This window comes from Leucoraja erinacea, chromosome 31 (assembly GCF_028641065.1).
Source record: "Leucoraja erinacea ecotype New England chromosome 31, Leri_hhj_1, whole genome shotgun sequence".
In the NCBI taxonomy this organism is placed as follows: Eukaryota; Metazoa; Chordata; class Chondrichthyes; order Rajiformes; family Rajidae; genus Leucoraja; species Leucoraja erinaceus.
Window position 1 is genome coordinate 7,357,393 of NC_073407.1, and position 13,651 is coordinate 7,371,043.

Genomic DNA, 13,651 nt, shown 5'->3' on the forward strand with positions numbered 1-13,651 from the left:
GGCACATCAACCCCATGTCATTCTGACAGTAGGACAGTGGCAGTGCTGGTGATGGAAATCACTGTGTTGTTCCTCAAACAGTGACGTTTGTTGCAGTAAAATAGCAGTCTGTGAGATCAGGTAGGAATTATGCCATGAATTCAAACAAGTGAATCTGTCCATGCATGGAACTACTTCACACCTTTTTCTTTCCACTCTCCTCAGCATTAATCTGCTCTACTGTTCATATTGCTCACAAGCATCTTTAGAATGTATAAAATGCTTCAAACAGTTTGCAAATTAGCCATATCTTTAACAAGAAATGCCTGCACCCTTTATTGCTCAAGAGATTAGGTCCTTTGTGCTTTACCTATTATTTTTCCTCAGTTGTACTCAGTGTTAGGTGTATTTAAACATTATATTGTACCTTGTATCCTACTTTTTTGCACTCTAGATCTGAGCTATTCAGCTGCATTTTCTCATTTTGTTTAAATTCTACTTGAGGTATAAAACTGAGTCTATTGATAAACTTGAGACTATCTTGAGCTGAGATATATTACAGTATGAAGAGTTCCAAGTGCAACATTAAATCTGATTCTTTGCACAGCTGTTTATTCTACTGCTTTTGTTCCCTCAACAATTCAAAGGAAACTCGGAATTACCCAGAAACGTACCCACAGCTGCAGAAAGAAGACAGTGTGGAGAATCCTGTTCTTCAGAATCACATTCTAGAACTGGCTTCCATATTGGACGTTCGAAACCTTTTCCTGGAAAAGACCACTGACGAATATTAGATCAATGTTTTACTTTGAGGACACTGCTTCTGAAGAAGACTTTTCTTTGTGTTTATGTGGAGGATAACCGAGGCACTTCATTTCCAAACCTTAAGTCCTTTTGGTCAAAGAAATTTGCAGACCCTTGTTACTGCGGAAATATGCTGTTTCAATAGTTGATGCTTGTTCCATAGTCAGAGTGTAGTAACAATGTTGTGAATAAACCGTTTACACACAGGACACAAGTATAAAGATGATTTATAGACAAGTAGCTAAAAGGGCATTTACAACAAAAGCAATAGAAGCTTTTTGACTCATTCTGTGTAACAGTGAAACACCCAGACGTTAAGGGTGTCATTTTAAGAGTTTTATAAATTATCTCTTGGCAGCAGATATGTATAAAAAATATCTATCTATAAAATGAACAATTGCCCGTGACATGGTGTTCATTTGTGTATCTTAGTTAATTGTGTGTTGGTTTTGGTCTTATTAATTCGTCCCTTTGATATTTTTTGTTACAATTATGGGGACCCAGCACACCTGCTGTATTTTACTGCAGTTTGGACTACATGCCCTGGAACACTGTATACAGTTGTGCATTGAGTAGTGATGGTGCCCTGAGACTGATGAGCATGCTCTGTTAGAGAATCACAACCAGGAGACACTCAATATAAAATCCAGAAGATTAAGGTAGGTTTGTGTCTATATCCGTATTTTCTTTCTTAGCAGAATTGCTACAGAATGCTGTAGCGTGATGCAATGTGGGCCCTTTGGCCCATTTAGTCTGTGCCATCCATCAGACCCCATTAATACTAAACTAATTCCATTTTTAGTTCCCTCTCATTCCCATCAATATCCCCCAGATTCTATCACTCAACTACACACCAGAGTCAATTGACAGTGGCCAGTTAACCTACTAACCTGCATATATTTGGATGTTCAAGGTACTTGTGCACCCACAAAGAGGGAGAATGTACAAACTCCACACTGGATCTTATTTCACTTATTACAGGTTAATATGTGTACATACAAAATAATTGTTTACTTTTGCAGCTAAGTATCATTTTAAGGTTATGAAAGATAAACTTAGCAAATATACCCCATGTGTTTCCTCTTTGAAAGAGAAACAGTTTTAGGTGTAAAATTACTAGCAGCTATAATTTAATGTTGTGTGCCTGAAAGACTGGTAGAAATTAGACGCTGAAAAGTGGGTTGTGTTCTCAGCACAGTAACCCTAAGTGTTCACACAGGTTATGGTTATTAGTGTTGTGCTGCATAACTAACTTTTCTTTTAGCCATACGACGCTGCTACATTTTTATACGTAGATACTTGAAATAAACAAGGATTTTTTGTGTCAATGCTTTGATATTCATGTTTTCCAAATATACTTTCTGTATTTGCATTATATAAAGGAAGTAAAATTTCCTCAATAGATATTTAATTTGGCTGTGACATAACAATGTTAAAGATGCTGATTTGCTTATGATCCCTTTTTTTTGGAATCATGTTAACTCATCATTAATTTACTTGTCATCTTCTATTTTGAAGCAAATTTGGACTTGTATTGTGTGAAATATCTCTGATATGAATATTTAGTGACTATAGATCATGTAGATCTGGTTTAATATGTTAATGGTACAATATTCAGTCACTTGAATTTGTCTTGTTAAAGTCTAAATGTATTTTGGCTAAAATATAATTTCAAAAAAAGTAAAACAAGAAGGCAGCTTTGTTACAATTCTTACTGGCCAAATGACATGAGAGCATTGTCGTGCTGACAATGCTTTCTACTTCCAAAGTTCTAACAGTGGCCAATAATTAATATGTAAATAATTGCAACAGGAAGATTGTTTAAAGTTTTTTTAAATGAGGATTTTTTTGTGAATCATGTGGTATTCACTTGGTGCAGCCAGACCTCTGAGCTGCAGCTTATCAATGCGTGCATGTATTTGATTTAAGTGTGATCTTTTGCTACTATCTTGAAGCAAAAAAAATGCAAGTTGAAGGCCGAGTTCTATACTTTTAGTTATATTTAAAGATAAACTGATGGCACACACTGGAGAAAATATTCTCACTGTCTGCATATTATGTCTTGTGATTAAAGTAGTTTAACTGTTGTACATTTTTGTTTCTATTGTGTGTTTGTAATAAATATGTATTACTCAATCCTCAAACAAAAGGCACAATAAAAAGAAATCCAAAAGCAATTTTAGTTCTTCATATGTTAAAGAACAGTTAATTGCACATTGTCAGTGATGGTGAAATTGAATATTAAAATCAGGATGCAGTCCTGAAAATTCCTTTTATTACAGAGTGATTAAAACGAACAGTTTTATGATGGTCATATCTGATTTGCATTAAAGCTTGTGAACTTATTAAACAACTTGTGAAATGAGTGTAATACTGGAGCTTCCAAAGACTCGTTCGAACTAGTCACTCAGTAGGCAGACAACTATCAAGCTGAGAAGTTGGTCCAACTACAATAGAACATAGAACAGCACAGGAACAGGCCCCACAATGTCTGTGCCAAACATGATGCCAACTGATTAAAATGATCTAATCTGCCTGCATATAATCCATTTTTTCCGCCTATCTGAAAGCCTCGTACCATTGTATCCTACCACCACCCCTGGCAGCTCATTCCAGGCACTCATCACTCTGTATAAAAACTTGCCCTGCCCATCTCTTTAAATGTTGCCCCTCTCACCTTAAAGCTATGCCATCTAGTCTTTAACGTTTCCAACCTGGAGTAAAAAGTTCTGACTGTCTACCCTGTCCATGCGTCATACTTTTGTCAGATCTCTCCTCAACCTCCGGCGTTCCAGAAAAAACAATCCAAGTTTGTCCAACTTCTCCTCGTAGCTAATACTACCTAGTTAAGGCAGCATTCTGGTAAAAAATAATCTTTTGGGTGGAAAAGTTTATTTTCCTTTTTAGTTTTCAACAGCTTAATAGTTCTATTTTTTACAATAGCTAGCCTTGTGAATTTTTAGTCATTCTTTGCCCGGATATAGTGATGTTTGTTGTAACACTGCAAGAATCTATTTATTCATGATCGCAGGCTTTGCCATTTTACTTCCTCATCCCTTTAAAAATTACTCAGTTCCTCGGCAACATTTCCCCAGCCCCAGGGCAACCTAGCAACAACACCCTAGTTTTTTTTAATTTGACAAGAACAAAAATCTCGCCTTACAATCTGTCTTACACTGTTGGAAGTACCAACTTACAAATGCAATATTGAAGTAGGGAGACACAAAAAGCTGGAGCAATTCAGCGGGACAGGCAGCATCTCTGGAGAGAAGATATGGGTGACGTTTCGGGTCGAGACTTCTTCAGACTCGGTAGTTCTCCTGAGTCCATTTACTGAACGTCGCAAAGAGAGATCGTCCAATGCCACTGTGAGAACTTGTGCGATAATTGGCTGCTGTATTTCATACTTTGCTGTAGTAATTATGTTTGAATTCCCCTTTAAGAGCTTTGTGATGTCCAAGAATCATAATATTAGTTTCCTGGCAGAGAAAGCCTTTGGTTGCATGCATGACCATGCTTCCCTCCCAAAAGATCGGCCATGTTTAATCCTAGATCAATGAGAACAATTTTTGTCAATCAAATGGATACTAAGCCTGTTAATCATAATTGTAATCTTGTAATTCAGCAAGGAGAAGTTAATTTTTCCAGAATTAAGGATATCTGGAATGCAGATCCATGGAAGGCTGTTCCTGCTCATTCTGTGTATCCAGTTACAGTATCTCTGAGCCAGAAGGTGCTTCAGTAATTTACATACGCATCAGGCACTCAGCTGAGGCTGTTGTATGACATGACAGAACCTCACGCTTTTGAACATTGACATTCGGTGTGGTGCTCCAACACACCATTGACGTGTTGTCCTCCCAGTGCAACAGCAAACATAGACGCTGTTATAATCTCGGACAACCTTCACTGACATCAACTTTCATGGAAAAAGTAGGGATATTTGTGAGAAAAACGTGAATGGCATACAGTTTTCAATATCTGTAAGGTATGGGCCATTGAAGATAAAAACACAATAAATCTTTTAAGACAGTAGTTGATTTAAATTTCTGGTTACAGTTTAGAGAGTCAATTTTAAAAGTCAAGCAAAATGAACAATCCATAGTATAAAATCTGAACTGTAGATGCTGGTTTATACCAAAGATAAACACAAAGTGCTGGGTTAACTCAGTGTGTCAGGCAGCATCTCTGAAGAAAAATGATGAGTTCTTTTTCGCCAGAGATGCTGACTGGCCCACTGAGTTATTCCAGTGCTTTGTGTCTAAAAATTCACAACACAGCTCCAGGGGTATCAGTAGAGCAGCAAAGGTTAAAATGGATACTGATGAAAAATTTGGTCTGCTTCAGTAATAAATTGCAAAAAAAATGAGAGAGTACACAAGGCGACCATTGGTCTCTTGCTGACTCTGGTAGAACTATTCAGTTATTGTCACTGTCTTGCTGATTTTTTAACTTGCCCTTCAAGTACAAATCCCAATGTATGCTGGAATATTAGTCTTTAATCCATCTGATTCTTTTTTTAGCATTACAACTAAGATTAGATAATGAACCATGTGTAATTAAAAAAACACTGCCACCTCAGATTCTGCCATCAATTCTATTATTCTGTCACTAAATCTGTGCCCCCAGTGAATTTCGGAGTCAATTTCTTGTTTACTTGAATAATCTTTTACCTTTGAACACCTTCATCAAATCCCATCTTAATGTTGCCAGAATTTGACAGCCTGTGGACTTTATTTAGTTTAATTTATTGTCTCGTGTACCAAGGTACAGTAAAAACCTTTTGTTGCATGCTATCCAGTCAAAGAAAATAATACATGATTACAGTCAAGCCATCTACAGTGTACAGATACTGGATAAAGGGTATAACATTTAGTGCAAGGTAAAGTCCGATTAGAGAGAGTTCAAAGGTCTCCAATGAGGTTGATGGGAGGTCAGGACCACACTAGCTGATGAGAAGGTAGTTTGGTTGCCTGATTCAGCTGGGAAGAAACGGTTTCTGAATCTGGAGGTATGTGTTTTCAAACTACTGTAGCTCTTGCCTGATGGGAAAGGGAATAAGAGGGAGTGGCGCAGGTGAGACTAGTCCTTGATTATGCTGGTGGCCTTGCTGAGACACTAAGTGTAGATGAAGTCCATGGTAGGGAGGTTGGTTTGGGAGATGGACTGGGCTGCATCTATAATTCTGCAATGCCTTGTGGTCTTGGATGGAGCTGTTCCCAAACCATGCTGTGATTTGATTTGCCATTCAGTATCACCAAAAAAGCAACAAGACACACAACTACATTTGACAAAAACATTCACCAGAGCGGCTCCTCCACATTCCTCACCGTGATGGAAGGCAATAAAGTCTTATCCCCCTTTTTTCTCCAGTGGTCGGGGGAGTTGAACCACCCGCAGTCGGGGCGATCGAAGCTCCCACGATCGGGGTAGTTGAAGCACCTGCGGCTTGGAGCTCCCGAAGTCGGTCCCTAACCAAGGGACCGCGAGCGCCACAATGTTAAGTCCGCATGCTCCCACAGTTGGGATCCCAAAGTCGGTCCCCAGCAAGAGGCCGCCAGCTCCACGATGTTAGGCTGCAGTGCGGACGGAGATACAACACGGAAAAAGGTTGCATCTCCGTTGAGGAAAGAGATTTTTTTAAAAATCCCCCACCTACCCACATAATACAAAACTAAAAGTGCACTAAAATTGTAAAATTATATCTTGTACGATTGTATATCTTGGCCTTATCCTGGAAATGGACTTCATGGTTCATCCATGGCTTCCCGTTGGGGAACACTCAGATTGTCTTCTTGGCTACGCACTTGTTGATATTCCGTGGACCTATTACAAGTATAAGGTGCAATAATAATTTAAATAAACAAATAAATAAATAAGTGGTATCAGGACCTGGTAACGGGAGGTAAAACAACAAAAACAGACTTGGTTGGTAGTCCCCTTTCTGCGGAGTTTAATGTTATAATAGAGCGATTGTTTCTATTTTCTCTCTCTTTCTTTTCTAGGATCTATTTTCTCACTTTACTTCCTTCTCTAACTTCTTTTCTAAGGGGCTTTCTTTTCCCAACACTCTTGCACTTCACGACTCTCGCGCACTTTCTTTACTTTCCTTACTTCTACCTTTTTCTTAAAGCTCAAAAAAAATGAAGCGGTACAAAAAATGTATTAAGATATATGTGTTGTGTAGTATTGTAATTTACCGTACTTCTAATAAAAAACAAATAAAAATAAATAAATAAATTTTAAAAAAAAATAAATAAAAAAGTTGACACGGGGGAAAAAAAGAAAAAAAAAAGATATTCCGTGGAGTAGTTCAAGTTCAAGTGAGTTTATTGTCATGTGTCCCTGATAGGACAATGAAATTCTTGCTTTGCTTAGCACACAGAACATAGTAGGCATTTACTACAAAAACAAATCAGTGTGTCCATATACCACAATATAAATATATACACACATAAACAAATAAACTGATAAAGTGCAAATAGCAGATAATGGGTCACCAATAATCAGAGTTTTGTCCAAGTCAGGTTTAATAGCCTGATGGCTGTGGGGAAGTAGCTGTTTCTGAACTTGGATGTTACAGTCTTCAGGCTCCTGTACCTTCTACCTGAAGGTAGCAGGGAGATGAGTGTGTGGCCAGGATGGTGTGGGTCTCTGATGATACTGCCAGCCTTTTGGAGGCAGCGACTGCGATAAATCCCCTCGATGGAAGGAAGGTCAGAGCCGATGATGGACTGGGCAGTGTTTACTGCTTTTTGTAGTCTTTTCCTCTCCAGGGCACTCAAATTGCCGAACCAAGCCACAATGCAACCGGTCAGCATGCTCTCTACTGTGCACCTGTAGCAGTTAGAAAGAGTCCTCCTTGACAAACCGACTCTCCGTAATCTTCTCAGGAAGTAGAAGCGCTGATGAGCTTTCTTGATAATTGCATTAGTGTTCTCGGACCAGGAAAGATCTTCAGAGATGAGCACGCTCAGGAATTTGAAGCTCTTGACCCTTTCAACCATATAACCATATAATTTGATATAAATGGGACTGTGGGTCCCCATTCTACTCCTTCTGAAGTCCGCAATCAGTTCCTTGGTTTTGCTGGTGTTGAGGGCCAGGTTATTGTGCCTGCACCATATGGACAGTTGCTCAATCCCTCTTCTGCACTCTGACTCATCCCCATCAGTGATACGTCCCACAACAGTGGTGTCATCAGCGAACTTGATGATGGAGTTCGTACTGTGACCGGCTACACAGTCGTGAGTAGTGAGTACAGCAGGTGGCTGAGCATGCAGCCTTGAGGTGCTCCCGTGCTGATTGTTATCGAGGCTGACACATTTCCACCAATACGAATAGACTGTGGTCTGTGAATGAGGAAGTCGAGGATCCAATTGCAGAGGGATGCGCAGGAAACTTATGGGTGATCTCATAGAGGCCAATAAAAGAATGTGGAGAATAGACGTTGGATTATGATGAGAAGAGAAATATGTAATAAGAACCTGAGGGGCAACGATTTCCACACATATGGAACTGGCATATGTTGGGGCATTTTGGTCAGCATGGATGAATTGGGCTGAAGGACCTGTTTCCATACTATGTCTCTGTGATGGGGGTGAAAGGTCATTAACCTGGGATTATTGACTCGGATTCTTTCTCCAAAGATGTTGCCTGACCTACTGAGCATCTTCAGCATTCCGGTTTCTGTCGTATGTGGTGCTTCCTTGCTTTTACCTCCCTGCTCTTGTATCCACCTTAATCATTTTAACGGGTTTAGTTCATACTGTCTCTCCTCCTTGTCCCTGGAGAATGTACCACATTTCACACTTCTCTCAGATCAATTTCTTCTGCCACATTCACTTCAGCAGCCTAGCTCTGCCCTCAAGCTGTTACTATCTCACTCTTTTATATTTACTTTTGAGTTTGCTGTTTTGAAACTTTGTGAAATATGATCTGTGGAGCCAAGAGCAAGTTATGATCATAGGTAACAATAAAAGGGGTAGCAGCTGGAGTAGCTCAGCTAGTCAGGCAGCATCCGTGGGGCAAAATGTACAGTTGATGCCTCGGGTTGTGAGCTCTCACTTCGACTGGGTGATCATTGCCACCGTGTCAAGTCTAGATCGTCAACCGAAGACTTCATCTGTCCGTCTCCCTCCACAGATGCCTCCTGACCTGCTGAGTTGCAACTGTTCTCCTGTTATTACTGCATCTGCAGTCTCTTGTGCCTCATAAGTCCATGATCTGAAACGTTTCTCCATTTTTCTCTCCTCACAAATGCTGACCTAAGTATTTCTAGTTTTTTTTTGCAGACTAGCTAAATTTATCTATACTTTTTGCATCTTTTCAATGGGGAATAAAAATTACAACAGGATGTAAATCGGCTCCTCTCCAACGAAAAAGTGGGTTTGAACATATACCAGTACTGGCATAGCTACTTTTGTGTCCTAATTCCAATTAAAAACAGAGAAAATCTTTTGCATGTCAAGATTGAATTATTTCTCGTAAATAAAAGTTAATTATACAAGCATATATATAAAATATGCAGAGAAAGGGGACTGGCATCATTGTATCATTCCAATGTTGGGAGTGGCTGAAATGTTACGATAATATTGTTCCATTGCAAATTAAATGACGTAAACCTTTGTTGCTGCCACATCGACACACAATTTTTAACAGCTTTTTTTTAAGATCATGGGGTTTGGAGATTGGGTATTTGATCAATACGGATTTTAACACACATATAGCTGGTTGTAACCAATTGAAATTACTTGTAATCATGCTTTTCGTTGTCTCTAATGCACTTGTAATCATGCTTTCAATCTTCAATAAAGAATTGGATAGGCATTGTAAAAAGAGTGACTTACGAGGTTATCATAAATGAGTAAGGGTGTAACGATTGTTTTATCAAATTTCAACAAATGATCACTCTATACCATAACAATTCTTTGTGGGTTACTGTCACAAAGAACTGTGTGCGAGTATGTTTTGATATATGTATTACGTTTGCCTTCTTTTTATACATGTCGTATGGATTTATTTTGAAATTGTTATGTCAATTAGCCTTCTAATTATTTACATAGAAACATAGAAAATAGGTGCAGGAGTAGGCCATTCGGCCCTTCGAGCCTGCACCGCCATTCAATATGATCATGGCCGATCATCCAACTCAGTATCCTGAACCTGCCTTCTCTCCATACCCCCTGATCCCTTTAACCACAAGGGCCACATCTAACTCCCTCTTAAATATAGCCAATGAACTGGCCTCAACTACCTTCTGTGGCAATTTGCAATATAAACTTTTATTCTTGTATGTTCTACATAAATTGTGATCAAATGCAAGCATCATTTCACTCCTACCATTGGGAAGATCGTACAGGTGACCACCACCACCAGGTCCAAGAATAGCTTCTTCTCAACAACCTTCGGGCTTTTGAACAACAAAACAACCAAACAAATTATAAACACAACCATAACACACATATTATTTTACATAATAAACAATAAACTATTCATTGCCTTTGGTTGTGGGTTAAGGACTTTGTTAAAAATAATAATATTGTGGTTATTAGTTAATTGAATTTTTGTTTATTATGTCATTTAGATATATATAATGTTTACAGGCCTGTAATGCTGCTGCAAGAAATAATACTTTTGACTTTGCAATTACTGGACAGTTAAATAACTTAAATTGCTTCCCCATTAACATGATTCACGGTGCTGCCACGGACTCTCATTATTTTATGCACAAAGGTTAGCCTGCTAAACTCTCTCATTGCTTCCCAGGGCTTTCAACCTCACTCAGTTACTCTATCCAGTTCTGGGACAGGGTCTTAACAGATACCTCACCCACCCCTCCACCTCCACCTCCACCGACCCACTGTTTGTTTCAGCTCCAAGTGCCAGCATCTGCAGGCTCAGTGAGGCAACAGGCCCTATAGCCCACGTCAACGAACATGCCCCATCTATACTAGTCCCACCTAATTGCATTTGGCCCATATCCTTCTACACCTTTCCTATCCTTGTACCTGTCAAAACGTTTTTTAAATATGTAATAAGACCTGCTTCAACTACCTCCCCGGGCAGCTCGTTCCACATACCCACTTATGTAAAAAAAAGTTCCCCCTCCCCCCGTGGCACCTATTAAATCGTTCTCCCCTCACCTATGTCCTCGATTCCCTACTCTTTGAGTTTACCCGATCTATTGCCCCTCATGATTTTATACAACTGTATAAAATCATCACTCCCTCTTCACTCACGACTGTGTTCCTGCATTCGACACCAACACCATCGTGAAGTTTGCATACAACACAGCAGTGATTGGGCTGATCACCAACGGAGATGAAACAAAATACAGAGCGGAGGTGCAGAACCTGGCGGACTGGTGCGCACGTAACAACTTGTCACTAAACACCTCCAAGACCAAGGAGCTGATTATTGACTTCAGGAGGTCCCATAATGGAGAATACGCCCCAATCTCCATCTACGGCGAAAGTGTGGAGAGAGTGTCCAGCTTTAAGTTTCTGGGCACTCACATTTCAGAGGACCTCACATGGTCCACCAACACCGCTGCGATGGTCAAAAAGGCACAGCAACGACTGTTCTTCCTGAGGACATTAAAAAAGACTGGTCTGCCCCAACAGTTGCTTACAACCTTCTACCGCTGCACCACAGAGAGCATATTAACGGATGGCATCTCTGTGTGGTATCTCAGCTGCACGGAGGCGGAGAGGAGAGCTCTTCAGCGCATCGTCCACAGAGCGCAGAGGATTATTGGGACACAGCTACCAGCCTTGGAGGGCATCTACCACACACGGTGCCTCAGGAAGGCCGTCAGCATCCATAAAGACCCCTCACACCATTGTAATGGACTGTTCGAACTACTTCCCTCCGGCAGATGTTGCAAGGCCTTCTACGCCCGAACCTCCAGACTCTGAAAGTTTCATTCCCAGAGCTATAGCGGCTCTGAACCGGCCCTGCTGAGTGCCCCCCATCCCACCTGGACTGTCTCCCTCAGATGGTCACGTCGCAGTTTATTTATTTTTTTGACATCGGTTGGAAGCTGCATACCAAATCTCGTTGCACTGATGTGCAATGACAATAAAAGATATTATTATTATTATTATGACCCCTCATCCTCCTGCACTCCAAGGTATCAAGTCCTTGCCTGCTCACCCTCTCCCTATAGCTCAGGCCCTCTAGTCCTGGCAACATCTTCAGTTTGTACCCTTTCCAGTTTGACAACATCCTTCCTATTACAGGATGACCAAAACTGAACGCAATACTCTAAAGAGACGGAATGGGCGATGTTTCGGGTCGAGACCCTTCTTCAGTCGGGTCTGAAGAATGGTCTCCACTTGACTCGGAGCTGAGGCTGCGTTCCGGCGGCGGCCCGACTCGGAGCTGGGGCTGACGGACTCGGAGCTGAGGCAGCGGCGGCCCGACTCGCTGAGGCGGCGTTCCAGTTTTCGGCAGCGGCCCGACTCGGAGCTGAGGCTGAGGCTGCGGCGGCCCGACTCGGAGCGGAGACGGCATTCTGACTTTCGGCAGCGGCCCGAATCGGAGCTGAGGAGGCGGCGACATCACTTCGGAGGTCCTCTGGACTGGACGGTGGCATCTTCGGCCTGGATCGCCTCAGCGCGGAGGGAGAACAAGGAGGGAAGAGACAGAGACTAAGACTTTTGCGTCCATCACAGTGAGGGGGTACTTGGTGAACTCACTGTGGGGGATGTTAATTTGTGTTTATTGTATGTTTTGTTATTTATTATTATTGTGTATGACTGCAGGCAGGGAGAGGGAGAGGGGAGAGGAGAGGGAGAGGGGGAGGAGAGAGGGGTGAGGTACGGGAGGAGAGAGAGGGATGGGGAGAGAGAAGTGTGGGGGGGGGGGATGGGGGAGGGAGGGGAGGAGTGAGCTGGGGTAGGGGAGGGAGGGGGAAGAGTGAAGAGAGGGGAGAGAGAGTGGGGAGAGAGAGTGGGAGGGGAGGAGAGAAGTGGAAGAGTGGGTAGAGAGGGAATGGTGGAAGAGGGACAGAGGGAGAGGGGTAGGGGTGGGGGGTGGGTGAGGGGGGAGAGGGGGAAGGGGGAGGGGGGGAGAGAGAGGGGTGGGGTAAGTGGGAGAGAAGTGGAAGTAGGGAGGGAGGGGGTAGGGGAGAGGTGGAAGAGGGGTAGGGGGAAGGGGGTGGAGGGAGAGAGGGAAGGGGGGGCAGAGGGAGAGAGGGAAGGGGGTGGGGGGTAGAGAAGGAAGGGGGGGGGAGAGAGAGGGATGGGGGTGGGAGGAGGGAGGGGGAGGAGAGGGAGATGGAGAGGGGGAGGAGAGAGGGGAGGAGGAGAGGGGAGGGGAGGGGGTACCACCTCCAGTTTAAATTCCATTTGGAATATTTTGGAGGACCAAGAACCAAAATGTCACCCATTCCTTCTCTCCAGAGATGCTGCCTGTCCCGCTGAGTTACTCCAGCATTTTGTGTTTACTTTCAGTGTAAACCAGCATCTGCAGTTCCTTCCTACACAATACTCTAAATGTGGCCTCACATGTGGTCTTGTACAACTGCAACATAACCTCCCGTGCCCTGTACGGTGAAAGATAACAGCGCTGGCCAAAGATCTTATAGCAGCTCTGCTATAGGGTGATTTCACCAAAGGTCAAATGAGCGTAGATCCCCCTTCACGTGACCGAAAATTTTAACTGGAGGACATATCTCAGTTCGGTACATGTTAGTGAATGGGGAAACACGCACTTTCCCACCCGTTAAAAACATCGAAAACGGCCGATTTTTGAGCTGAAATTTTCTGTGCTAGTCGGGGTGACCGTGAAGCACAGCGACCTAAATTTTCAGGCAAAAAAAAGATAGAAAGTAAGGTAATTACAAGAGGGAACTGAAGGTAGA

General features: G+C 42.1%; 2 protein-coding genes across 2 annotated transcripts in view; both read left to right on the forward strand.

Moving 5' to 3' along the window:
• scai (suppressor of cancer cell invasion) overlaps positions 1-3,118 on the forward strand; it is a 91,274-nt gene extending 88,156 nt beyond the window's left edge. The window contains exon 17 of the mRNA XM_055659835.1: positions 627-3,118. Within this exon, the coding sequence (XP_055515810.1) occupies positions 627-773 (147 nt within the window). The 3' untranslated portion in view covers positions 774-3,118. The remainder of the gene's footprint in view (positions 1-626) is intronic.
• LOC129711863 (60S ribosomal protein L35) overlaps positions 1-13,651 on the forward strand; it is a 204,872-nt gene that overhangs the window by 105,002 nt on the left and 86,219 nt on the right. The gene's annotated exons all lie outside the window — the stretch shown is intronic.